Consider the following 25,384-nt stretch of genomic DNA (forward strand, 5'->3'; position numbering starts at 1 on the left):
TGTAGCTTCTTCTTCCCGAAGAAGACCATGAGTGTGGAAGAGCGAGAGCAGCTCAGCTCACTTTTTCACGCCTACGACGCCGACAACTCGGGGCGCATCGAGAAAGATGAGTTTTTCACCATCTGCCAGGAGCTCAGCGTGGAGGGCGGCGAGGCCGAGGGTCTCTTCGACCGGCTGGACGTGGACAAGGACGGCACCGTCACGCTGGAGGAGTTCATCAGCGGCTTCACCGAGCTGAGGGACGTCAAGAAGGACCCCCAGACCAGGAGGGGACGCTTCTCCAACACCCAGGAGGAGGTCATGTGCAGGTCGGTGGACGTGGACTGGAAGAAGACATGTGTCTAGAAGTTTAAACAGAGACAGAAAATTATATCTTTTATTATGAGAAGGTCAAAGTCAGACTGAAATTTCAAACTGTTGATCTGCAAAAAGTTAGATTAACAATTATTAAAATGCATCAAATATGTTTTGTAAATAGAAATATATACTTATTATATAGTGGGGAAAAATAAAAATCATTCCCTTGTATATATAATATATTATTTTCTTTTCATGTTTATAGTAGACTTTTAATAAATTGATCTATAGACTTAAATCTCCTAAGGGGCCTTTTATTTTCCATAACTGTTGTAAAGTAAAAAGGGACGAAGAAAATGTTTGACTATAAAATAAAGTTGAAAAATTACACAAAAACAAACAAACGAATACGACAGGCAACACGTTTAGTTGTGACACAATGTTTTAACCTACAATTTATATTTAATGGTATTTAGATTTGCTGTGTATATGCCATGAAATGAACCACTGATAAAAAGAAAATATTAATGTATATTTTTTCCTATTTATTCTGAGGGTCAATAGATGTTTAGATCTAAAAAAAAAAAAGAGTTATGAATAGTCAAAGACTATAGACTAGAAAGTCAGATCTCAGATGAATTTCTACATGAGTTTTGTAGTTTTATTTTGGCTGGTCAGTTTGCAGTGTTAGTTCTGGTTGTTATATAAGTTATTTACTGGTGTATTAAGAGAATGACATTCACGTCATCGTACCATTGAAGGGCAGGGTTCTCGTTAACCTCCCATTGCAACGCAAACAAAAAGGTTGAAATCTAAATAGACGATGACGACTTCCTCCTAGATTTGTCTTTCGATTCAAAGTGACAAATGCGATGTTTAAACTTTCAAACATTTGTACAGCAACAGTTTAGACAGAGTATCTGTACACAGCGCAACCTAGAGATGAATAAGTGACATTACTCCTGAATTCATGTGACCTACATTTTTTATGTTCATTGAAACATCAGACGATCATCAGCGTAGAGCTTTATCTGTGCATGTAACCGTGCTCAGTGTCTAAATAAACTTAAATAAACTTTATAAAGTTGTGACGTCAAACGTTTGCAAGTCTCAGACTTTAACTGGAACAACCTCATGGCGTTCATCGCTTCAGAGAAGATTCATAATTGTCGGAGACAATTTTTCGGGTATAGTTTAATTTAATGTTTTCTATGTAGAGAGGGTACATTTTTTGGGTTTAAAAAAAAATTTAAATAATGTTTTTTTTATATTTTCAGAATAAATAAAAACAATTTAGACATAGGGTTCGATGTAATTGCTGAAGCAACGGTATAGGACACTATTATACTAACACATTTTATGTTAAATATAAAAGGATACGAAATAAAAAACATTACATTTTGAAAACGCTTTTTCTGCATATTTGGAATTAGAATATTAAACTCAATGTGTAAAAAAATATTAATTTCGAAAATATTTAATTCAAATAAAATGTATAATATGTTGATTTAAGTGTGTCTTAAATAGATGTTGGACTCTATTGTATCATCAGTATGTGTCTGTTTGTACAAAACTCTCTTTTCATTGAAATATATACATTAGAAAATGTGCTTAAGCCCCGCCCACACTTAGTTTTCCTAGAGATTAAATCTTGTTCACAATAACCACGCCCACTCTGCTGTGGAGCATTGCAGTTTGTCACTGCGCGTCATCAATCCCAAAAGTCTCCATCTCCAAGAAACAAAGCGAGGCATGATTACAGCTGAAGGAGGAGTGAAACCAACATTACGTCATAATGGACTCCGCTCTCGTAACCTCTCGTTCGCCGAGATTTCAGACGAGAACTTTATTGAGTAATAAGTTCAGAACATGGTCATGATGAGGGACTTACTGCATCTTGGAGAGGAAGACTTCAATGTTTGAAACATGTGAGTGAGAGAGGAGAGTTGGGTTTCCACATGAGTTTCGATTTTTTTTAAAAAACATTTTAAATTTAAGAATAGAATAGAATAGAAAATGTTTAAATGTTTAAAAAAAAATAAAGTGCAAGGAAAAAAGAAATAATAAAAATAATAAAAAAATAAATAAAACGATCTTAAAAATATACAAATTATTTACAGTATTAGAAATGTAACACTATTAACAAAATAAAATAGAATAAAATAAAATAAAATAAAATAAAATAAAATAAAATAAAATAAAATAAAATAAAAATAAAATAAAATAAAATAAAATAAAATAAAATAAAATAAAATAAAATAAAATAAAAATAAAATAAAACACACGAGAAGAAAAAAACACTACGGATTAGCATCAGGATATTTAAAGTAGAGAGTTAAATATAAAAAAAAAAAATCCAACTCTTGAATAAAATGAGAACTCTGATGCAACTAATATACTTCCAAAGCTCTACTTTTAAGATGAAATGACGGAGTTGAAAATGGGCAACAAAAAACGCTCACATTAACACGTGGGTTAATATTTGCGTCACTTTTGACGCTAGTTTCGTCCTGTAGACGCAAGTGACGCGTACACACGCTCGCGCACACGCACGCTCACCTGTCCGCGCCTCACTCACTCACTCACGCACTGCTGGTGAGCAGCTGCTGCAGGAATGACGTGAACTTCTATCTCTCGATGACATTTCCATGTGTTTTGACATGTACCCGGACTGACTCCCCGCCTCACCCCTCCGCCTCACCCCTCCGCCTCACCCCTCCGCCTCCGCCTCCCCCCTCAGCCTCCCGCAGGCCTCCGTGAAGGGCATGAGCGCCGCGGAGCAGGAGCGTCTGCGCGCGCTCTTCAAAACCTACGACGTGGACAACTCCGGCACCATCGAGAGGAACGAGTTCCTGACCATCTGCGCCGAGCTGCAGGTGCCGGACAGCGAGGCGGACCGCATCTTCGAGCGGCTGGACGCGGACAAGGACGGAACCGTGACGCTGCAGGAGTTCATCACCAGCTTCCACGAGCGCTACAGCGACGACATGGACACCGCGGGCGGAGGAGACGTGTCCGCCGCCTGGGAGAGGTTCGAGGAGCGGCTCGGGGACCAGGCCCGGTTCATCCCCAGGTGAGAGAGGAACTTCCTTAGAACTTTAATAAGACAGTTTTTTCTTCTTGTCTGTGGTACTGTTGTGACACATCACCACAGCCCGGAGGATGTTGACTTATTATAATGGTGTTTTCAAGAATTTGTGTCAGTTGGAGAGACTTTAGGTCACCATTGCAACATGTTTTTAGCCAATCCTCCAGGCTATTTTCGAGTATTTTAAACCTTTAAATAAGATTATGAGCCGTGGATTTAGTATTATACATTATAGTGTTGTTATTAAATTGGAGATAAACTGAATTTTGTGCCTTAAAAATAGACATACATGTGTTAACTGCCTAATCTAGAAAACAAATACCATAACGTTGTAAAAATTGACTTTACTTCACAGAAGAAAATATTTAAAGTATTTTTTAATCGTGAATGATCGTTAGCCTTTTAAATAAAGTGTAAAAAATGTTGGTTTAAAAGTGCCAACGATGCCAAAAACAGCACCGAGCGACCCCGACATAACTTTCAGCCAATCATGCGACGCGCTGGCGATCACGTGACCAAGCATTGGGAAGTATTCCAAACAGACGTTCTAAATCAACTGTATTGTCTCATATCAGAATTTAATTTATAACATTATTATATTGAATTTAATAGACTATGAATTACAAAAAGTTTAATTAAAACATATTTGTCTTGAGTATTGAAAATAGAACATCAAACAATCAATCAATTCTGAAAATGTAAAAGAAAAACAAATTCAATCTTTCAATGAAGATATTTTTAAATCAAACTATTCGTAAACGGAATTAAATGCCTAAAGAAAAGTTAACGTTTCAACTTTGACACATCAACCTTCAATATTCCAATAATATATTCAATATATATGTCATTGATATACTTGTTCACAAACATAGCTCCTTTAAAATGTTGCTCTGTTTGTCTATTTAATTTTTTTTTAAAATATATATATATATTTTCAATCAGTTGGGTAGCACTTTTATTTCCCTGTTTTCTTCTGGAAAGAACATATTTTAATCGTGATTAATCACATTATTTCACTCACGAATCAAGTTTAATCGCATCATTTACACAAAATCCAGTAATGAATTAACAAGTAGTTGTTTTTTAATATTATGTTCAGTACTGATCCTATGGTTCAGATGTGGTCAGAACATGTTCATCGGGGAAACACACTTTATAATGGCAGCCTAGTTGTCCTCATTTCAGATCTTTTCCAAACTTCATGGACACCATAAAACATACATTTCATTATCATTAAAGAGCATGAAAAATTAAACATGTGTTAATGCAAAATAAAATCAATGTCGCCATTAATAGTTTTATGTGTTTACGCAAAGATAATGCGTTCATTTGCCTCAAAATATATATATTTAGTTTTACAGTTTTTGTACATATTATGTGTGTTATGTAAGGTTAAGATTAAAGAACGAGATCTGATAATTGTCAAATACATCAAATTATGTTGTAACTCATCTTAAAATATTGACTCTTGGAGCGGTTTGATGATGTCATCAGCTTTCTAAGATCTCCCTTAAAGCAACATTGTTATTTTAATAGCCAGGACATGTAAGCGCTGTGCGGTAAAGCATAGCAAGAAATTGTACTTCTAAAATAAAACAACATACATTTTTGATTGCATGACTTTTTTGTGTTTAAGTTCCTTATTAATACTTAGTTCATTGTAGTTTCCCCAACTGTCGTCTTGTTAATGTAGTTCCAGTGTATCATAGAGACAAAAGACACATGATTTTTTCAATCCTGGTCTAAAACAACCTTCTGTGGACTGCATTTATGAGTTTATGGGCAGGATTTTCTCTCTGAACTTTGAATTAGACTCCTTTGACTTCATTTATTTGACTGAACAACATTAAAAATGATGTCGTCATGACAGGATCAGTGTTTGCGTCATTACGCTGGAGTGTGAACAACGTTTATTGACACGAGTGATCGACTGAAGTGTGTGGACTTTACGATTGTGAATGAATATCATCAACACCATCATATTTATTTTAAGGATTTAATTGTTGTGTATTGTGTACACATATTACACACTGCGTATTGATTTTAGTATATTCCAGGTATTTATAACTCACTCAAATAACGATTATATAAAATTATAAAAAGGACATCAAATGTATTTAAGCATTTTTAACGCCTTTGACACTCCATATCTTTTGATTTAGTATTTTATAAATATTTTTGTTGTAAAGGAAATTCAAAGACTTTTTACGTAGTCAAATTCACTATGAATTAGGTCCAACTTTTGTCCGTCAAGACAAAAGAAAGTAATAATAACAGTATTACAGACAATAAGAAACATAATACAACAAATAATGGAGAACTAATGAACTTTTAAATGTAACTCTGAATCATAGAGATCATAAATTGGGTTTATCTTTATGATATAATGTAGTTAAAAAAATGTTTTTTTAAAGTTTTGGTTAATGCTTTCTAATAATAATGTGTGAATATGAGCACATGTTTATTTTTTCATTAAAAATATAAATCACTTCTTATGTAAGGTTTTTGAATGAGTGTTCATGCTACAGGGAAGATTTTATTATAACTGAAATGTAGAATTTAGTTAAACTTAGATTTAAGTTAAGGTATTAACAGGATATTGTTATCCCACTCAGATTTTCACTTATTTAAGGTCTGACCATGAATAGATCTGAAAGAGAGAACCAGAATTTTAAAACTGATCCTGAAAGAAACTGGAAGCCAGTGAAGAATTTTAATGATCGGAGAAATGTGAGTTCTTCTACTAGAGCGGCTCAGAATTCTCTCTGCAGAGTTTTGTATTAACTGCAGGCGAGACAGATCCTTCTTGTTTAGACATGAAAATAAACTGATACAATAGTCCAGAAGAGAAGACACAAACGCATGGATTATAAGTTACAGATCATCTTGTGACATCAAGTTTAGAGATTTTCTCAGTTGAAGGAAACCGTTTTTTTCCTGTGTTTAATGCACATTATACGTCCAAGCAGTTGTATCTAACATCCCAAAAAAAAATACATAACCACTATTTTGCCTAGTGTTTTCATCTTGAGGCAACCAATGACAGAGCAGCCTCAGGTCACATGCTTGCCTGACGTCTCACAAAGTTTTTTAAAATGATGTAACACATGTGTCCAACTCATGGTTTGGGGATCAAATTTGGGCTACCAAGATATTTCATGTGGCCCGCCAGTAAAACTGATGTTAAAGTAAAGAAACACACAGATAAAAATAGATTGTCAAACATTGACAATATGTCAACACACTTCCTGTTACATTTTTCTGTCCAAGAATCAAACTTTTCAATGATTTTGGACCCTTTCCAGGATTACGTTTGACATCCTTGTCCTACATTGATGAAGTTTTGATACTTTTACAAGAGAGACAACAAGGATCTGCACCAGCTGAAGATGAAGAATCCGTAACTAATGCAGATTTGAATCCATTTTTCACGCCCAACTGCTATTGGTCCTGTTTGCTCCTTCAGTAAAACTGATATCCACATAGATACAAGTTCTTTAGACATAATGGTCAAGTCTACAAAACACCTCCAGGTTATGAGTTAAATGTCCTGCTGCTCTGTAGCAGTGTGTATGTGAGGCCCCCGGGGGTCCGACATGAGGCACCTCCACGTGTTCCTCTACCGTCTCTCGGAGGACATCGATTGCCACGGCGGTTTTTAAACTGGTCCTCGCAGCTTAATGCTGGTCTTTATCTCCCAGCAGTCACAGCTGCAGTCAGCTGAGCCACGGAACTTTTGGGAAAAGGAGTCTGTGGGTCCAGCGTGTGCTAGATAACGATGAAAGGGAAGGTTGTGTGATGCACAGGAAAAACATCGGAGCGTGAAAATCAATCGGTGCCACGTTTTATCGGCCCCTCGGATCACTCAACACTTCAGAAAATTCATCTTTCGGGACTTTGTGAATTATTTGAATCAAGTCTAATATTGACTAAAACTATTTTATGTTGACTTAATCAAACTACGACCTCAACATCAGAAGGTAATTTAACATCTAAGTCTCAACTCTTGGAGAGGCCCTCGAGTCTGTCGTCTCTTTAGAGGCTGAAGAAAAGCGGGACTACCTATTTTCAGTTGAAGATTCGGTCTTTGTATAAACTTGCTTTGTATGATAAAATCGCAGTCCACACAGTTTAAGCTCTGCAGAGAAACTCTTCTGATTCGCCTTCTCTTTGACCATTGAACCCCTTAGTTGTGACTGGGATCCATTGAGGAGACACAAATTGTCTCTATACATTATAGTTTTATTATTAAATTGGAGATAAACAGAATGTTGTGCTTTAAAACATGCATACATGTGTTAACTGCCTAATCTAGAAAAAAATACCATAACGTTGAAAAAATTGACTTTACTTCACAGAAGAAAATATTAAGTGCTGGGCCATTATTACATTTTTAATCGTGAATGATCGTTAGCCTTTTAAATAAAGTGTAAAAGATGTTGGTTTAAAAGTGCTAACAATGCCAAAAACAGCACCGAGCGACCTGAAATAACTTTCAGCCAATCATACGACGAGCTGACGACCACGTGACCAAGCATCGGGAAGTATTCCAAACAGACGTTCCAAACGAACTCTATTGTCCCATATCAGAATTAAATTAAATTAATCTTCTGTATTGCTGTGTTTAATTGGAGAAAAAAATCCCGAAGGAGACCTCCTGAGGGATCAATAAAGTTCTACCTAACCTAACCTAAATGCAATGAATCCGCTATGAATTACAAATGTTTAATTAAAAAAAAATTGTTTTGAGTATTAAAAATAGAACATCAAACAATCAATCTATTCTGAAAATATTTGCATTTTTAATTAAATTATTAAAAAAAAGAGAAACAAATTCAATCTTTCAACAAAGTTATTTTTGAATTAAACTATTCAAAAAAATAATTAAATGCCTAAAGTAAATTCAACTTTTCAACTTTGAACATCAACCTTTTAATAGACTACCTATTTTCAGTTGAAAAGTCAGTCTTTGTATAAACTTGTTCCTTTGATCAAAATCGCACAACTTTCGCAACAGTCCACACAGTTTAAGCTCTGCAGAGAAACTCTTCTGATTCGCCTTCTCTTTGACCAAACCATTGAATCTCTTAGTTGCGACTGGGATCCATTGAGGAGACACAAAACTTCTCTATACGCAGACGACCTCCTACTTTACAATCCCCAACCCCGACCGATTCTCACCCTCCAGCGTTGTCCCTTTTAAATAAATTTGCTAACTCCCTGGTTATACAACTGAATAGATAAAAAAATCAAGCTTTTTCCTTTTAACGCCTTATCTGATGTTGAGCTTCAAAGCTCCCTCTTCACCAAAAAACATTTCCTAAAGGGGATGATTGTCGGTCTTTGTGGACTATTGATTCACGGTCACAAACATATTTTCTTTTGATAATTACTTGATTTATTAATTGACAGCCCGTAACAAATCCAGCAGATGTCTTCTACCTAAGTTATATTACCGATAATAGTTAATAAATTTAGTCTTTTCTGTGTGGAACTTCACTAGCATGCGTTCAACTCAGGTCAGCTACGATTAACGCAACTCGAAAATGCGAGATTTAAGAGTAGAAAATTGAGTGAAAACCTCCCCCAAGCAGCCCTACTATATTATAAATTATACATATTGTGACTCTTTGACCAACATCTTTAAGCATTCTAGGTCAAACCATGTGCATGTTTATCAAACTTTCTTTTACAGGAACTATCTGTTTGTCCTCCTTCATCAAATTCCTTTCAACATCAGTTTTACTCTTACTGTAAGTCTCTGTCTAATTGTTGACATAGATGATCTTTGTTCCTTAGCTTATCTTAAACACTGACATCTTTATATGACTCAATATCAACATGTTCTACTTTAGTCGGCCATGTAAAACGGGTGACTTGAGTTTGACACGCTATATTTCTTTTTTGTTATCTTATTCAATTTCTATTTTGCCATTTAAAATACTGTTGATAACATTGAGCTAATAGACAGCAGTAGTGTTTTGGAACTCACTTGCACAACATACTGCACACAAAAGCAAGAACAAGTTGTTCTGGACCACTGAGAACCACAAAAGTTTAATGGATCCAGATGGAACTTCACCAACATTTGAATTATCTTGTTTTATTACAGCATTTTTCCCCCAAAAAAACTGATTGAAAACTGTTAATTTGTGTAAATTTGCTTACAGACATACACAGCCGACCAAAACCTCCATGTGTATGTCACGATCTCCCCAAATTGACAGATGTGTTACAGATTATAAATGTAGCAAGTGTGTGTGAATGTTTACTTTCTTCTGGTTCAGCTGGTTTTTACTACTGTTGACTCAGAAATATGCTTAATTGTAACCAGACAAGCCCGATGAAGGTTGAGCAAAGTGTTGAGATAGAACTTTATATCTCTTTTGAACCGACTTTAATAGAAAAACTCACTTTACGTACACGTAAAAAAGATCGGCTACATTGTGACACATTTAAGAAGTAAAAGTCATTTGTGGTTTGTATCTAAGCAGTTGCTAATGTTCAGGCTCAGTTGAACTTATAAAATATATAATTTGCAATGAAATAATTGATTGATAGACAAAGCTTTTTATACAGTTTCCTGCAACTTTTTTGTTGTTGTCACAATGCATGTGTGTTTGCGTACGTTTTGTGTCATCGTGAGACCATGTTGACTCACAGTCCGTCCAATGTATTTAGGATTATAGCCGGTCCATCCTGTCGAACACACAGTCTCTGAAATTACCTACTATTACCACGTTTATTTGCATCCAAACATGTATATTTTTTATTCTAATAAAGCTTTTAAGAAGCTCTATATCAAGTTAGATACTGCAATATTGCTATGATGCTAAATGCTTACTAGCATAACGCTATTGAAATGCTCGTTTGACATTTGAGGTAAAATTAGAGCATATTTTTATGAATTCTTATGTTGAGCGTTAGATATGTGTGTTTATTTATATGTTACTTTATGTTGCCACCACAAACACAATCCATATATATATTTGTAGTTTAATAGAGTTGTTAAGAAGCTCTATATCAAGTTAGATACTGCAATATTGCTATGATGCTAAATGCTCACTAGCGTAACGCTATTGAAATGCTCGTTTGACATTTGAGGTAAAAATTAGAGCATATATTTATGAATTCTTATGTTGAGCTTTAGATATGTGTGTTTATTTATAAGTTATTTTATGTTGCCACCACAAACACAATCCAAATATATATATTTTTACTTTAATAGAGTTGTTAAGAAGCTCTATATCAAGTTAGATACTGCAATATTGCTATGATGCTAAATGCTAACTAGCATAACTCTATTGAAATGCTTGTTTGACAATTGATGTAAAAATTAGAGCATATATTTATGAATTATTATGTTGAGTGATAGATATGTGTGTTTATTTATATGTTATTTTATGTTGCCACCGCAAACACAATCCAGTTGGCAATACAAGTTTTCTGATTCTGATTTTGAGATATTACAATTTTTTACACTTGTTTTTCAAAATCCTGCTACTATTCAAGACTACGACCGTTCTGAAAACGATCAATTTAAGCATTGTGTTATTTCAGGGAAAAACAAATGTGTTTGTGGTATCCCTTGTGTTGTATCTGCTTCTGCTCCTGAGATAACACACAGGTTTATATTAATCTGCTGCATATTGTTTTGCTGATTAAACAACGCGCTGGTGTTTACCTGGAGTCAACTTAATTACAAGATACAACAGACGATGTTGACGTCTCTCCGCAGCAACGAACAGGCGGCGACGTTGTACCAGAACATCAGTCTGACGGAGCCCAGGCTGGTCCCTCAGTTCGAGAAGGTCGTCCTGAACTTCACCAAAGAGATCAAGCAGCAGAACTCGGAGATGGAGAACCTGGCGCTCGCCATCAAGAGGTGAGCGACTCATAAAAAAATCACAGGACGTTGTTGACACTTCAGCTTTGACCACTGTCTGCCGGACACACCTCTTTGTTCAGCCATGTTTTGGTATCTTAACAAACTCTTTTAATTTTTTCCTGGGACATGTAGTTGGTCAACATAGGCTTTTGTTATCTTAGTCTTGTTCAAAGCAAGTAACCAGACACTTCTTTGTAAGTTTGTTAGCGCTTCGACACGGACAAGCTATTTTTGGACGGAAGTATTTAGAATTAAAAATGTTAATCGGGAGTTTTTTGTTGATTTAAATGTAAGCTTTGAGTCAGAGGTGAGTTAAAATAACATGTATGTGTTATTGTGCTACAATCACTCACTGAATTGACTTTATTTCTCTGCTAATAGTTGCTTTTTTCTATAATAATAATAAAGTACAACTATCTTTACAGCTTGAATACAAGAGGCAGTCAGTGAGGAATATGGTTCTTTTTTATTAGGATGTTGTCAAACTATTAATGCAGGTTTTGCCATAATTTAAACCATATTTCCACGCAAAAGTAGTCGCAGCTATAAGTGAAAATTAAAACAAACGTAACATATTTGACGTCACTATAAAGAAACTCATGACTTATCGCTGGAGGAGGAAGGAAAACGACAAGCCAACACCCAACAATTAATTTTCCTTTATTTGTTTAGATATCATTGATATATTCATAGTCAAGTTGAAAAAGGTGGCAGCGGCTTTTCGTTACTAGCTATAGCATAACACCTAGTAGTAGCGAGGTCACAGCTCCTTCAAAAGACTTGTAGATCCAGATGGTAATCCCGAACACCTCCAACATGTAATCATTAAATCCTTGTCCTAAATAATCTCAATGCAAAACTGTTATATTTGGTTAAAAAAATGATGTCACTTGTGGTGTTTTTGTGGTTATTCGTTGGCCGTCCGCCATCACCTGAACTCGTCCTTTGGGTTCCAGAGCCCAGGATCAGGCGTCCATGCAGCTCGGTGAGATGGAGGAGGAGATGGACCAGCGCATTCACGCGGCCGAGAGGAAGTCTCGGGAGCAGGTGAACTTTCCCGAGAATATAATCAGGCATTAAAGATGATATTTTACATGAGTAAGTGTAGGTTAGAAGATAAGTTGTTTGCTCAGCTCTTCCCTCATGTCAAACACACCTGCACAGCAGTCAGACATGTCAGAGGACGCGTCGCATTACTCACTAGTTAGTGGCACTAGAGTAGATAGTTTATTGTTTAACATTCTGCATTTTAAGTAATATATTCATCAGGTTATCTTTCACCTTCTTGTTATTAAATTGATACAGATGTACATCAGTGCCATAAGAATATTGAATACTCAAATGGTGTAGCGTTGAATTAGTTTTTGAATAATTTAATTCAATCATTTGTATATTGAAAGATTGACTTTATTTATATTGAATAATTGAATTACATTGTTGCCTTTGGATAACTAAACTTAAAGAATCTAATGTTTTTTAATTAATCTTTTTTTTTTACTCATCGGGTTTGGTATTCTAATAGCAAAAATGAAAGAATTGATTTTATAAATTAAATATAAGTTAATCCACAGCGTTTCAAAATCATTACATCTCACGATCAATCTTTGATGTCAAATAACCTCAACAGGAATCATGTTATACTCTGACGGTCAGATCGGTGAGTATAACAACATGTGTGCCGAGGGTCTCGCTCACTATATCTCTTCGGCTCACTTAGTTAATGAGTCACCGATTTTTGGAGTCGCTGGTTCAAAACCCGCTCTTGACTTTTTCCAAGATTTCTTGCCAAGCAGAAATGCTCAAAATAAACATAAAATACTTGGACCAGTTTTTAAGGAAACACATAGATGTGGATTTTGGTCGGTGGATGGCTTTTGCGGAACTTTTCGTTTACTTTTTCTTGACCCAAACATTTGGCCAGTGGCCCCTAAAGAGAGTCAATATATAAACTATTAAAAAAAAAGATTTGCTACATTTTAGCATAGCTACCTAAACATGGTTAAAACATGTCTATTGAAGTACAGAATTCCCCTCATATTTGACATGTAAATTAACTGTATTTTGATCCTTATTTTACAAGGTGTCTTGAACGCAGCACGGTTGTTAAAAACAACACTTCACAGTGTGTGTATTAAACCAAAAACCATCTAAAAACCATGGAGTGAAATTAATTTCTCTTTTTTTGTGTTGTACATCGGAAACATTTATGTTGTGATGTGAAACACACATCAATTGACACATTTGAATACACTGTTTATATGGACTGTGTCTGAAAAAAACACATAAACTATCACTGGGACTTGGAAAAAAACGAGCGCTAAATTAGCAGCAAGGATACGAAGCTATGTTAAATAATTTTTAAACAGCGAGTGGTTAGTAAAACTTGTCATCTGACATCCTTACACGAGCTGCTGGGAACAGGCACACCCTTATGACAAATATTGAAGGCAGGGAAATGTGGAAGCCATCTTTAAAAGTTTAACGTGTCTCATAATATAGTAGATAGAACAGGTGTGGTTCGGTACCGTAAAAGTCAGCGAGAGTCGCCGTGTACGTTTATGCCGTTGCTAGCTAGGTGGTTGAAAACTTTCTTATCACGGTGTGTGTATACGGTTATGTAAGTGTACTGCTGCGACTCAGCTGACTCCTGAACTCCTGTTTGTTTTGTCCAAGAAAAGTAAATAAACTGACCCTCACCTGTAATCTCTCACGGCGACACCCTCGGAATTATTTTTGGACATTCGGGGCCGAGAGAGGAGAATTTTCGCACTTCATTTTTATTTCATTTATTTCAAGATAAAGCAAACAAAACTGTCAGTTAAATACCATCAAATATTGACATTTGATGCTGCCACAACTCTGCTCCCTGTCACACGCTACTAGCTGTTTTATTTCCTGTTCTTACTCTTTTTATGCTCCTTTATACTTCAACTTCCTTTACTCTTGAATATTTCTCAAAAGAAGGATAGTAGTAATGAGTATTTGTTTTGAGGAATTGACATTAATGTATCAGTACAGTTGAAGCTAGCATTAGCCATGTTGCTAACTAGCGTTAGCGATGTCGCTAACTAGCATTAGCGATGTTGCGAACTAGCATTTGCGATGTAGCTAGCAATACAAACCGTAAAGCAGTATTGCTATCTGTGATTCCGCAACAATATTCGCATAATGACATACAATTAATAATTTATTGTATTTATAAGCTCTTAATGTGACAGTATAAACTTGTGTACGACTATAGTTAATAAATACTTTCCTGTTGTTATTACAATGATAATATGACTTTTCGTGTGGTTTGTACTGTCTCTTAAAATAGGTTGATTTAGTAAGAACCTCACTCGAGTCTACAATTTTGTGCAGTGGACCGTGTTCAAGAAAAACGGCTCCATTTCAGGACTATCTTGACATTCCAAAGACTGAAAAATGCTGCCATTCTTTCCTTGATTAATCTTCTAGTTTTCACTACTGCAGTTACATTTGCACCACAAATGAAATACATTTAAAACATAAATATCCATCAAGGTAGCTCAGAACTCTGATCCTAGCAATAAACTCTTTAAATTAAATACATTTTCACCATTTCATCTTTATTCATATCATCCTTCATAAACTCATGAATGTGTTTCTTCTTCATGTTCACACGGTTTTTCTTCTTTTATTTCCTCAGGAGAAGCGACGATCTGAAACAGCTCTGAATGAGTTGAGGAGAAGTTGTGACACGGAGGTGTGCGAGCTGCAGTGCAAGATCCAGAGGATGCAGTTGGTACATCAACCATGACTCACAACAAAAGTGTATTTTGGATTTTCCCCTTTGGACATAGTTGAGATGTCGTATAGACACAAGGATGAGATTTCATTTAGATGTGTTGGCGGACGATAGTTAAAGACGTGTAGAAGAATGTATTGGTGTTATTTAAGTTAATCTAAATGAAAATTAATATGGATTAAGCTTGAAATTAGCTCAAATTAAATACATTTTTGACATCCTAATGTATATGTTTATCCTTTTAATACCCCAGTATTCATTACTGTGTTTATTTCTATCAACTAGCTTAGCACTTTGAATCCTAATAATTATAAAATATCTTTTAAATGAGTAAATAAATAACAATAAAAATGTTCTTTTGCATCAAGAGTAGCCTTGTAGCTACGATTATTCCATCTTTATTACTAATTTGACCGAATCTTACATTCTGATGCTTCATATAAGTTAACATTTATTACTGTTTTCACAGAAATATTTAGTAGTATGTGTATTTCTCCGGCTCATAGGTCAAAGTTCGTCATGATTATGTGAGAATGCACCAGGTTAAAGTAGAAAAAACTCTTTTGCAACTTGAATCAAGTCTGATACATTTTTAGAGCCTGTTTAATATTTATTTTCTGGTCATTTTTAAGAGTTAACCGAAGTTAATGCTGGTTTAACCTTTTAATAAATAACACCCTGTTCAAAAAACAGATTAGGAAAGTATTTTTCACTTTTATTGACGCCAAAAGCACTTTTTTTAATTTGAGTTCCTTCTTCTACTTTTCTTCTTAGATTGAGGAGAAATATAAGAACATCACGGTGAAAGACGAGAGTCCGGCGCTGAGGAAGAAGATCAACGAGCTGACCCTGGTAAAGATGAGCTCGACGGACGAGCGATGGCTTTTATGTAACGGCCTGGTGTCCCCCTCCGTGAGTGCAGGAGAACCAGAAGCTGAAACAGGAGCTGCTGAGGTCCCAGACCAAAGTCTCGTGTCTGCAGAGCGAGATGGACGCGCTGAAGAACGAACTGACCGACCAAAGCATCGACTTCGAAAGGTGAGTCACAAGGAAAAACCTAAAAAAAAACGACGAAAATGCCATTTATTTCTAATAGAAAGACTGACTCGAGGGATTTGGGATAGAAACAGGCCACGCCCCCTGGTACTGATTGACAGTGTTTTCGTTTTGTCTTAGTGAAACAGGATATCCTGGTGCTGCTTCTCACACACAATAACTTCTTCAGTGGCGTTGCTAAGCGACAGAACAGCAGACAGAACAACACTCTTGTGAGTTCTGGTCAGAGACGGTGCCGGTGTTGCTTCAGTGACTGCAGCACATTCGTCATAAAATAATATATGAGGCCATCGTTGACGTGTTCCGAGTAAATATGTGAACAATATCTCATTAGATTTATCGTTCGTAGACACTTTGAGTGACGTTTATGGTGGGAATTCTGACACTAAAAAGTTGTAAATATATGAAATGCATGTTTTTTTTTCTCTGGATTGAAGTGAGATCAGGTGGGAAACAATTATACAAACTATTTTACCTTTATTACTAAAACGTTTTGGAGATAAATCACTTGTAATATATTAGTTTGAAGATATAAAAATGGATAAACTATTTAATGATATATAATATTAATACGAATTACAAATGGAAATTCCTGAAACTGAAAAATAATAATAATAATCTGAATAAAACTCACAATCAGAAAACATTAATTGAAAATATTTAAAGTAAAATAACTCAGGTTTTATTGTGGTGATAAAATAATAAAATAGAATGAATTAAAAAAAATTAAATGATTGTTATAATTGATTGAAATGATCATAAAAATATTTCCTTTTCACAGGAGACGTAAAATAAATGTTAACACTTTTAAAATAACCTACATCATGCATTTATAAAGTGAGGCCCGGGGGACTTTTGCGGCCCTTGAGCAGATTTAATTCTCTGCCAAAAAATGTTTTAACCAAGTTTATAGTTGTAAAAAGAAAAACACACAAAGTGAAGATTCTAATGTTGATTCTAATAATGGTTAAATATATATATATTTTCAGTCTGTCCGTGTTTTATTTTGTGTTGAAATGTTCTCAGACATACACACTTTATACATTTAACTTAAAAACATAAAATAACTATTTTTAGTGTCAAATAACACCTGTTAGATCTCGTTGCATGACACCAGCGCCCTCTGCAGTCAACTTTATTTACTGCTCCTGAAATATCAACAAGATTTTATTAATGTTTCCATATAAGATCAGTTCATAAAGTTTTAATAGAAAATGCTGATGATCGGATACGAAAATATATAGTTTTTTAACATGTATTTCAAATAAAGAGTATTTTTTTTAGTACTTTAGACTAATGTGTATTTCTATCCAGGGACGAGGAGCTGATGAAGCAGTTTGCGGACGAGCGCGACATCTTGCAGAACCAGATAGAAGTCCTGCAGTAAGTTTCACTTGTGTAAATGAAAAAAGACACAATTAGTTGTCGAGAAGAAGTCAATACTTTGGTGTGTGTGTGTGTGTGTGTGTGAAAAGAACAGCAAACAGGAAGCTGCACGACAGCAACGACGGCCTCCGGGCAGCTCTGGAGAGAACCAACAGGGTGAGTGAATCTCAGCTCGATACCGAGAACATTAAGATCGGTTATTGTCTACGAGTGTGTTGAAGAAAAGGACACTAAAATGTGTCTCTTTCAGTCTGGCAACAACAATTCCCCCGCAGACATCAGGAACAGAAGCAAGAGCATCTGCTACTCGTCACCGAACACCGTGATGGACAGGTGAGCGTCTCGATCCATCAAAACACCATCATTAACTGTCACTAACACGTCCTCGTTGTCCGAGAGTTTCTTCTTTCTGTCTTTGTCTTCGAACCCAAACAGTCTGTGGATGCATGAACTAAACCAGGTCTGGAAACTTCTCAGATGTTAAGCATCATTTTACATGATTTTAGTTTTTTTTGGATTCATTTTTATTGAGACATATTTAATGTCATTTATATGTTTATTTCATCATTAACGTCACAACTCAACGTGCACATTTTAAATGACTTCTCCAACACAAGTGTCGAACTCTAGGCCAGGGGGTTGAATCAGACCCGCCGAGTCGTGGTCCGCCGGAAGGTTGGCCCAAAATCAAAGTCTACCAATGTTCGTGTTCGTATGTTGACGTCTAAAGATGCCGGATCTTAAGATAAAACAAGCGACAGAGACTATAAATGTCAACGATTATACAGACACTTCCAATAAGAATAAGACAAAAATAAAGATTGAATTTCTGTAATTAAGTGTAAATATGAAAAATGTTCAGGCCACAACCAAGAGTCCTAAAATATTTTGGCCCATTCTCTGAGTGACTTCACTACTGTTTATCCAAAGTGAACTAATAAAACATCATCTGAGCTTTGCACTCGTATACCTGTCATTACGGTATCAGTAGAATGTCAGTAGAAGAGCCCAAACCCACATCTATTTTTGTAATCTAGTGGTATCTTGAAGCAGAAATAGAATCATCCAAAGTATGTGCATAACGATGGAAGGAAACACAGATGCAGCGATGAGTTCACTGAGAGGGAGTGAGACAATTGCAGCGAGTTGGAGAATTGAATGAAAAAAGAGTTGGATAGTGACTTAATTTAAGTTTGAAACTATGTCAGCATTTACCCACTTTTTTAAATATGGGTTAAATCAAAAACATACTGTGGTTGTCATCGTCGACCAAAAAGAAACATTTAACAAGTGGAACAAAGTCATGAATGCCACTGAAATACTTCCATATATGGCTGTGTATTAGCAAGAATCTGGTGATACGATACATGTTGGACATATTGCGATACTGTAGGATCAACGATGTGTTTTTATATGCTTTTACAAGAAATCAGCAAATACTTTCTCTAATCAAATGTGAAAGTGCTTCTCAAAATATAAACCAAAAAAATAAACTTATAATAACAATGAAGTGCATTAACATCTCAAACAACCTTGAGCAACATGTAACATCCGGTATCAGTGTTGTATTTTTTAAACTTTAAACTTTGTTTTAAAGCCAAAATGAGTCCAAACATCAGCTTTAAAAGCTTCTGGACTCTGGTGTATCCTTTCTTTTTCATTCATTGCTGCCATTTTGCCAGGTTTGTTGCTGGACAGAGGAAATGACGAATGTGGCCAGAGGTTTAATTGCAGCACACAAATGAATAAACACCATGAATATTTGAGTGTCTAGTGCTATTGAATATCGCGATACAGTATCGGGAATACAAATGTCACAATATATCATTATATCAACACCCCTACTTCCATAGTTATTTAAGATGAGATGAAAAATATTGAAATGCTTAAATTATTCAAGACATGTAGAGTTTTTAGTTATATATACTACATACTGAATGATGAAAGGGTTAAAGAGGTTTTCAACTTCCTGGACCACGAGCATGAGATTCCTCTACTAACATGAGTTTGTGTCAGAAGTGATGAGTCGACATTTCTGACTCAGATTCAGCGTCTTTGCTTACCTTCTCCTTCTTTAAACAAGTGCAAAGATAGACCTTCCTCTCTGTTGCACGCCCCCTCTTCCATCCCATAATATAACAGAAATAAACAGAAACATCAGTGATATAGAAAACTACAAAACAGTAGTTAGTAAAAAAAAAAAAAAAAAGATTAATGGATAGAAAGTACAAGTTATCAATGTTTTCTTCACAGATTGAATCGCGGCTCGCCGAGAAAATAACCCCAAAACAATCGCTCCGCATCTGAAGCGACAACAACCCTCGTGGTCTCCTGCAGTGGACTGTGTAGTTTTTTGGGGTCTCTTGGACTCCAGGGGTTGTAATGTTGTGTACTCACCTGCCTAGGGTTCGAAACATACGCTTTGATTTGATTAAAACATGAAAATAATTCGATTCAACGACTGCCTCGTTTGTCTTAGATCGTATGTGCTGAAGGCTCGGGGGCCAAATCTGGCCTCGCGATTTATTTAACGCGGCCTGCAAGTGATTTAAACGAAATAAATTAGCTGAAGAACTAAAAAATAAACTAAATTGATAAACCAAAGTTGACATCATACAAAGTGTTCTAGCGAGAGGAGATATTGACCATTTAATACCTAAAAATATTGATCCAGGTTCAAGACTTTTATTATTCTTTTGGCTTCAACTTAAACTGTTTTCATTTGTTGTGCCGGACACTAGGGGTGTTTATTGGCGAGAATCTGGTGATATGGTAGTATAACGATACAGGTGCAACAATACGATGTATTTTCGGAATATTTGCCATACTGTAGTATCAAGGATACATTTGTAGTTTTGCAAAATATGTCAAAAAAATCAGCTTTAAACCCTGCTGGAGTCGACTGCATCCTCTCGTCCTTAGTCGTCGCTGGGATCTTGCAGGATTGAATTGTTCATTTAGCTGCGGAGGAGGTAATGACTGCTGCCATCTAGTGGCCGCGAGTTTAATCACGACACAAAACTGAACAAACGCCGGGTAATATTTGCATGTTTTTGTAAACAAAATTAAAGCTGTTTTATTGTAATATTCAAGTGTCTCACACTCACACGTCTAACTCCAGCGAAGATGTCGTGTGTCACGTGACAGACCGTGAGCTCTTCCTCAGGTTCGTCCAAAGGATGGACGACTACGGCGGCTACAACCAGAGACCGTCCTGCGACACGCTGGCTCTGGCCATGTGCGACCCGGGTCTGATGCGGCGCTACAGCAGCGAGTGCGAGGAGGACAGCCTGCCAGAGACCTACGTGGACAGCGGCCTGTCCACCCTCAGGGGGTCTCATGGGGGCTACGACTCGGAGCAGGACAGCAGCAAACTGGACGAGGCGGACGAGGAGGAGCAGGAGGAGGAGGAAGAGGAGGAGGAGGAGAGCAAGCAGAGCGAGATCGAGAGTGTGGTGGAGGTCCGGTCGGACATGGAGGTGAGAGGGTTGATGGTTCAGTTGTTACGAGACATTTCTAACGTCTCTGTCTCTCTCCGGGTCGCAGCATATGGACGGCGAGTCAGCCTTCGGGTCGGACAGCAGCTCGGTGTTGGAATGGAAGCCGGCTCAAGCCGTCTGTGCACCAGCAGCGTCAACGCCGCTGCCCACTCCAGAACCAGAACCAGAACCTGCTCTGAAACTGACGGCTGCACCTACGACTAGAAAAACACTCAGTGCCATCAACGTGCAGGTACCAGACAGATGCAGATTGTTTTTAATATTAATAATAATGATAATTCTGTACATTACAACTACAATAATAATAATAACAACAACTACAATATCAATTTCTTTAATAATAATAAAAACTACTGTATTAGCTACAATTATAACAACAGCTGTAATAACAGCTACAGCGACAGTAATAACAGCAATAACTTGAACTTCAATAATAACTAAAATTAACTCAAGTTAATAATAATAACTACTACAATAGTAACCTCAACAACAACAACATAACAATTGCTATGATAACATATATAACAACTACAATAATAACTCAAATATAAATAATATGCTAACAACAGCTACAATAATACAAAAACGATAAAAACAGCAACAACAATTAAAACTATAACCACATGAATAACCACAATATCTACAACTTTCATAGTAATAAAACTACAACAACTACCATAATAAATACAACAACAATGTCAAGAACTTCAATAATAATAAAACTACAACAACTACAATAATAAATACAACAACAATGTCAAGAACTTCAATAATAGTAAAACTACAACAACAACATTAACAACAACTGCAATAATAAATACAACAACAATGTCAAGAACTTCAATAATAATAAAACTACAACAACTACAATAATAAATACAACAACAATGTCAATAACTGTAATAATAATAAAACTACAACAACTACAATAATAAATACAACAACAATGTCAAGAACTTCAATAATAGTAAAACTACAACAACTACCATAATAAATACAACAACAATGTCAAGAACTTCAATAATAATAAAACTACAACAACTACAACAATAAATACAACAACAATGTCAAGAACTTCTATAATAATAAAACTACAACAACTACAATAATAAATACAACAACAATGTCAATAACTTTAATAATAATAAAACTACAACAACTACCATAATAAATACAACAACAATGTCAAGAACTTCAATAATAGTAAAACTACAACAACAACATTAACAACAACTGCAATAATAAATACAACAACAATGTCAAGAACTTCAATAATAGTAAAACTACAACAACTACCATAATAAATACAACAACAATGTCAAGAACTTCAATAATAGTAAAACTACAACCACAACATTAACAACAACTGCAATAATAAATACAACAACAATGTCAAGAACTTCAATAATAATAAAACTACAACAACTACAATAATAAATACAACAACAATGTGAAGAACTTCTATAATAATAAAACTACAACAACTACAATAATAAATACAACAACAATGTGAAGAACTTCAATAATAATAAAACTACAACAACAATCATAACAACCACTACAATAATACTACAATACTAACTACAATAATAGAAGTTACAGTACAGTACTACAATAAAAGTAGCAAAAATAATAGTAATGACAAAAAGCAATAAAAACATTAGGAACAGCTTGATCTGACTTAGAAAGTATTATATCTTTGTAGTTTCTAAACCTCTAAAAAAAAAAAACAGTATTGTACAGAAAATAAACGTGAAAGAATAAATATTTCTGACACATTTTCTACTTCTGTCAATCATTTTTCATTGCAAATATTTGTCCGACTGGAACTATTCCAGCCCCACGACAAGCAAGAGGTGTTCAACATTGTGATTCTCCAGAGGAACAACCAGGACAACAGCCTGGACCTGGGCTACATGACGTCAGAGAAGGCCTACAGGATCGTCCTGGCCGGGGACGCCGCCGTGGGAAAGTCCAGTTTCCTGCTGCGCCTCTGTAAGAACGAGTTCAAGATGAACTCCAGCGCCACCCTAGGTGCGTATTAGTATTATTATTATTATTAAAGACACGTCTGACAGAAGACTTTTCCAGGAGTGGACTTCCAGATGAAAACTCTGGTGGTGGACGGAGAGCCCACGTTACTGCAGCTGTGGGACACTGCAGGTCAAGAGAGGTGAGACCAGAATGACGGGCACCTGTCGAGGACCAATCACGAGCCTTGGATTTTCTCTCGCCTCAGGTTTCGCAGCATCGCAAAGTCCTACTTCCGGCGAGCGGACGGCGTTCTGCTGCTGTACGACGTGACGTGTGAGCAGAGCTTCCTGAACGTGAGGGAGTGGGTGGACATGATCGAGGTGAGGAGGACACTTTGTTAGGGTGGAGATGTTGCCATGGTAACAGTTGACCACCATTAAGATGTTGTTTCTCTCTTTTCCACACGCCGCAGACGTAGAGGTTCAGTGAGACCAATGTGATTTTTGATGTATATTTTCTTTTTGCATGAAATACGTTTTACTTGTTTGTTGCGTTAACACTTGAAATCTGTGTTTGTTTGTCAAAAATTGATATTATTTCAGTATTTCATCTCTAAATGAATCTCACAAATTCTAATAAAAGTAAAATAGCTTTTTACACCATCTTTACGCCAAAGTATTAGGGAAACTCAAATATTTGTTTTTGGTAACAATATGAGAGAAAAGTTGTATTACTACGTTTATTATGATGTTGATTATGAGATTAATACATATATATATATATATACAGTATTACATCAAGATTAATCCACGTTTATATCCACGTTTACAATCGATACAAAGTTGAATGTTTTACGCTTATAAGGAGATTAAAGTCATATGTATTGCATTTATTAAGAGATTAAAGTTCTTTATACAGTATTACATGAGATTAATATACATTTATTACAAGATTACATTTGTATACAAAGTTGTATTTATAACGTTTATTAAGAGATTAAAGTTCTACAGTATTACATGATTATTGTACATATATTACAAGATTAAATATGCCGACAAAGTTGTATTTAGGCGTTTATTAAGAGATTAAAGTTCTATATACAGTATTAAATGATTATTATACGTATATTACAACATTACATTTGCATACAAAGTTGTATTTATAACGATTATTATGAGATTTAAGTCCTATAAATTATTTATAAAATATATAAAAGTCGAATACAAAGTTTTATGCATAACATTTATTATGTTTATTATATTATATTATGTTTATTAGGAGATTAAAGTCTTATTATTATGTTTAATAAGAAATTCAATGCGTAATATTACTTCATATGTAATGTAATTTATAAAAAAATATGTTTTCTAAGGGGCATTAATACTCGTGCATTTTCAACTGAGCAAAAGTCTTGTTATGACATTTTATTTTAAGATACTTGTTGCCTCCTGCTGGGGAAAAGAAGGACAGCAATAAATATCTTCTAAAGTGATATGAATGTAAATTTTAAATCATAGAATCAGGCCTAAACTAGTGGATGAAAAAAAACACATGAAACTTTCAAAAAGTCATTAAAAGATTAATTTAGTTAGTTTCCAACAGTTGTACAGATTAATTCGAGCTTCCAATTAAAGACATGTAATAACATTCCTAAATGTGTCTTTTTGATTCAACTTTACCCAGAGGCCCATGTTTATAAATTGTTTTTTATATTAATAGATTATCTTTGAGGCATCAAGAAGGTTATTTAATGTTTATTTTAAGATTTTTTTTATTATTATTTAGGTTAGGTTAGGTAGAACTTTATTGATATTGACTTTATTGGGTTTTTTTCTAATTAGACACAGCAATACAGCGATTATTCATAAAAATAAGAACAAGAACAAAGAGAAATAAAGAGAAATGCATGATTTAATGCATGAAGTTAATTTAATCGCTTGAATAATACAAGATAAATAAAAGGCTAAATAGTAAGAACTTTTGTTTCCTCTGACACTTTTTTACGGACCAAACTATAAATGACATTTTTCATCTGGGTTCACTGAATACAGGACGTGTCTCAGGAGGACATTCCCATCATGCTCGTGGGCAACAAGTGTGACCTCAGGAGTGACACCGTCAGCTGTGTGCCCACCAGCTACGGAGAGAAGCTGGCCATGGTATTATTTGACGAGTCGTGTTAAAATATAACTACAGACCATAAAAAACACTCTCTTGTGTGTTCAGACCTACAACACTCTGTTCTGTGAAACGAGTGCCAAGGACGGAGCCAACGTGGTCGAAGCAGTGCTGCACCTGGCCAGGTGAGCGTCGACCGACCAGTCGTTCACCTGTTTGAAAATGTCTTTTGCCGCCATCTAGTGGGCGATTATAGTTTGCAGAATTTTATCTGCTGAAAGGCTGCTGCTTATAACAATTTTCTTAAGAGT

General features: G+C 35.6%; 1 protein-coding gene across 1 annotated transcript in view; it reads left to right on the top strand.

The window, feature by feature from the left end:
- rasef (RAS and EF-hand domain containing) overlaps positions 1-25,384 on the top strand; it is a 26,540-nt gene continuing 1,156 nt past the window's right edge. Inside the window, exons 1-17 of the mRNA XM_087792021.1 lie at positions 1-308; positions 3,038-3,370; positions 11,124-11,270; positions 12,230-12,320; positions 14,941-15,036; positions 15,814-15,891; positions 15,962-16,077; positions 17,410-17,478; positions 17,571-17,637; positions 17,732-17,814; positions 20,648-20,960; positions 21,028-21,213; positions 22,862-23,015; positions 23,073-23,154; positions 23,221-23,335; positions 25,007-25,114; positions 25,182-25,258. Of these exons, the coding sequence (XP_087648147.1) occupies positions 28-308; positions 3,038-3,370; positions 11,124-11,270; positions 12,230-12,320; positions 14,941-15,036; positions 15,814-15,891; positions 15,962-16,077; positions 17,410-17,478; positions 17,571-17,637; positions 17,732-17,814; positions 20,648-20,960; positions 21,028-21,213; positions 22,862-23,015; positions 23,073-23,154; positions 23,221-23,335; positions 25,007-25,114; positions 25,182-25,258 (2,396 nt within the window). The 5' untranslated portion in view covers positions 1-27. The remainder of the gene's footprint in view (positions 309-3,037; positions 3,371-11,123; positions 11,271-12,229; positions 12,321-14,940; positions 15,037-15,813; positions 15,892-15,961; positions 16,078-17,409; positions 17,479-17,570; positions 17,638-17,731; positions 17,815-20,647; positions 20,961-21,027; positions 21,214-22,861; positions 23,016-23,072; positions 23,155-23,220; positions 23,336-25,006; positions 25,115-25,181; positions 25,259-25,384) is intronic.

Source organism: Callionymus lyra, chromosome 1 (assembly GCF_982586985.1).
Source record: "Callionymus lyra chromosome 1, fCalLyr1.hap1.1, whole genome shotgun sequence".
Taxonomy (NCBI): Eukaryota; Metazoa; Chordata; class Actinopteri; order Syngnathiformes; family Callionymidae; genus Callionymus; species Callionymus lyra.